Here is a 2,227-nt window from a genome sequence, read left to right on the forward strand (position 1 = left end):
CATCCTCCCCATGACTCTCGTCGCGACAGACGTACTCCCCAACCCACCAGTCATGACCCACAACCTGCCCGCACTAATGTTGCCCCAACTGACCCCTCACTACGAGACACCATTAACACTATCTCTAGCGGCTTCGCTAGTGGAGGCTCCACCTCCTCGACTAAAAAGAAACATCTTCGCCACCTCCAGTCCATCAACCACATCACCCACTCCCACCACAGACGTCGCATGCCTCCCATCACCTTCACAGACAATGACTTCCATGGTGTTGATCACCAGCAGGATGATTCCATGGTCATCACGGTCGAACTGGAAAACTATGCAGTCAAGAAAGTGCTTATCGACCAAGACAGTTAGTCGACATCCTATACTGGATGCCATGGTTCCCTATGATGAACCCATATACGGTTTCTCCGGGGAGAAGGTCTCAATTCGCGGGTACATTGACCTCCATACCGTCTTTCGTGATGGCACTCAAACCAAAACAATCCCTATCTGTTTCCTTGTCGTAGACACGCCTACATCATACAATGTACTTCTCGGTCGACCATCCCTCAACACTCTCGGCGTAGTCGTATCTACACCTCATCTAGCCATGAAATTTCCCTCCCCATCTAGAGACATCCTTACCATCCACGGCGACCAACGGCTCGCGCGCGAATGCTACATGGCTAGTCTACGACCACAACTACCCATTCTTCAAACAAAGAACATTGAACGTCCACCTGACTTTCACATAGCCTTATCTGGAGATGATTTGGACCCTAGAGTAGGTCGCGATGCACGTCTCGAGCCTCTTGATGAAACTTTACCCCTAGAACTCCCTAATGGACGCACCCTCAAAATGGGCACCGGTCTTTAACACGAACAGCGTGCAATACTCACATCTACCCTCATCAGCAACACCGACCTCTTTGCCTGGTCTGTCGCTGACTTACCCGGCGTTGACCCTCAAGTCGCGGTCCACAAACTTTCCATTTACAAAGAAGCCAGATATGTCTCTCAGAAAAAACGGAAGCTTGGTGAAGAACGTCGAATAGCAACAAAGATCGAAGCCAACAAGTTACTTAACATAGCTTTCATCGAAGAAGCCCACTACACCACCTGGTTCTCCAACGTAGTTCTGGTAAAAAGGCTAACGGTAAATGGTGAATGTGTGTTGATTACACAAATCTCAATAAGGGCTGCCCCAGGGACGCCTACCTCTTGCCCAATATCGACCGGCTAGTTGACGGTGTCGCCGACAACAAGGTCCTCACTATCCTAGATGCATATTCCGGATACAATCAGATCCCAATGGCCACAACTGATATGAACAAGACCGCCTTCATCACAGACGACGCCAACTACCTTTATAAAGTCATGTCGTTCGGTCTCAAAAACGCATGAGCCACTTATCAACGGTTGATGGATAAAGTCTTCAGCCATATAATGGGCAAATGTGTCGAAGTATACGTCGACGACATGGTTGTCAAATCCCCGAGTCATCACCAGCACGCTCAAGACTTATCCGTAGTGTTTTCCACATTACGGCAGTACAACCTCTGCCTCAACCCCGAAAAATGTGTCTTCGGCGTCGATCGTGGTAAATTCCTTGGCTTCATGCTGACACAGCTAACCCCGAGAAATGCAATGTCATCATTGAGATACGAAGTCCCAACAATGTCAAAGAGGTACTACGCCTCATCGGTCGTCTAATCGCCATATCCCACTTCCTACCCAAATTAATCGAGCAAACTCAGCCCATCATTCAACTACTGAAGAAATCTGCAATGTTCTCTTGGAACGACGAATGTGAGCAAGTTTTCCAAAACCTCAAAAATACTTTAACATCACCACCCATCCTCCATAAACCAAACATTCATCAACCCCTCCTTGTCTACATCACTGCCATGGATCACACCGTAAGCGCCGCACTAGTCCAAGATGTGGATGGCACTCAGCACTCTGTATACTTCGTCAATCGAATCTTGCAGGATCCAGAAACCAGATACCAAATGGTGGAGAAATTGGCTTTATCCCTAGCGCATACAGCGCGACGCCTACAACATCATCGTCAAAACCGATTACCCCATCCAAAAGATACTCTAGAAGCCAGACCTTGCCGGTCGCATGTCGTCTTGGGCCGTAGAACTATCCGAGTTCAACATCCGCTATGAACCCCACGACCCCATTAAAGCTCAATGCCTCCTCGACTTTGTCAACAACCTGCAACACACCCCCGAAG

At 48.6% G+C, this 2,227-nt stretch overlaps 1 protein-coding gene across 1 annotated transcript; it reads left to right on the plus strand.

Moving 5' to 3' along the window:
- Positions 1–379: 379 nt before the first annotated feature.
- LOC114165238 (uncharacterized) lies at positions 380–1,389 on the plus strand. Its single transcript, XM_028049896.1, has 3 exons — positions 380–769; positions 872–1,141; positions 1,183–1,389. The coding sequence occupies exons 1-3, from the start codon at positions 380–382 to the stop codon at positions 1,387–1,389; spliced, it is 867 nt and encodes a 288-aa protein (XP_027905697.1).
- The last annotated feature ends 838 nt before the right edge of the window (positions 1,390–2,227 follow it).

This window comes from Vigna unguiculata, chromosome 10, assembly GCF_037176805.1.
Source record: "Vigna unguiculata cultivar grain cowpea cultivar isolate G323 ecotype 2 chromosome 10, ASM3717680v1, whole genome shotgun sequence".
NCBI classification, from domain to species: Eukaryota; Viridiplantae; Streptophyta; class Magnoliopsida; order Fabales; family Fabaceae; genus Vigna; species Vigna unguiculata.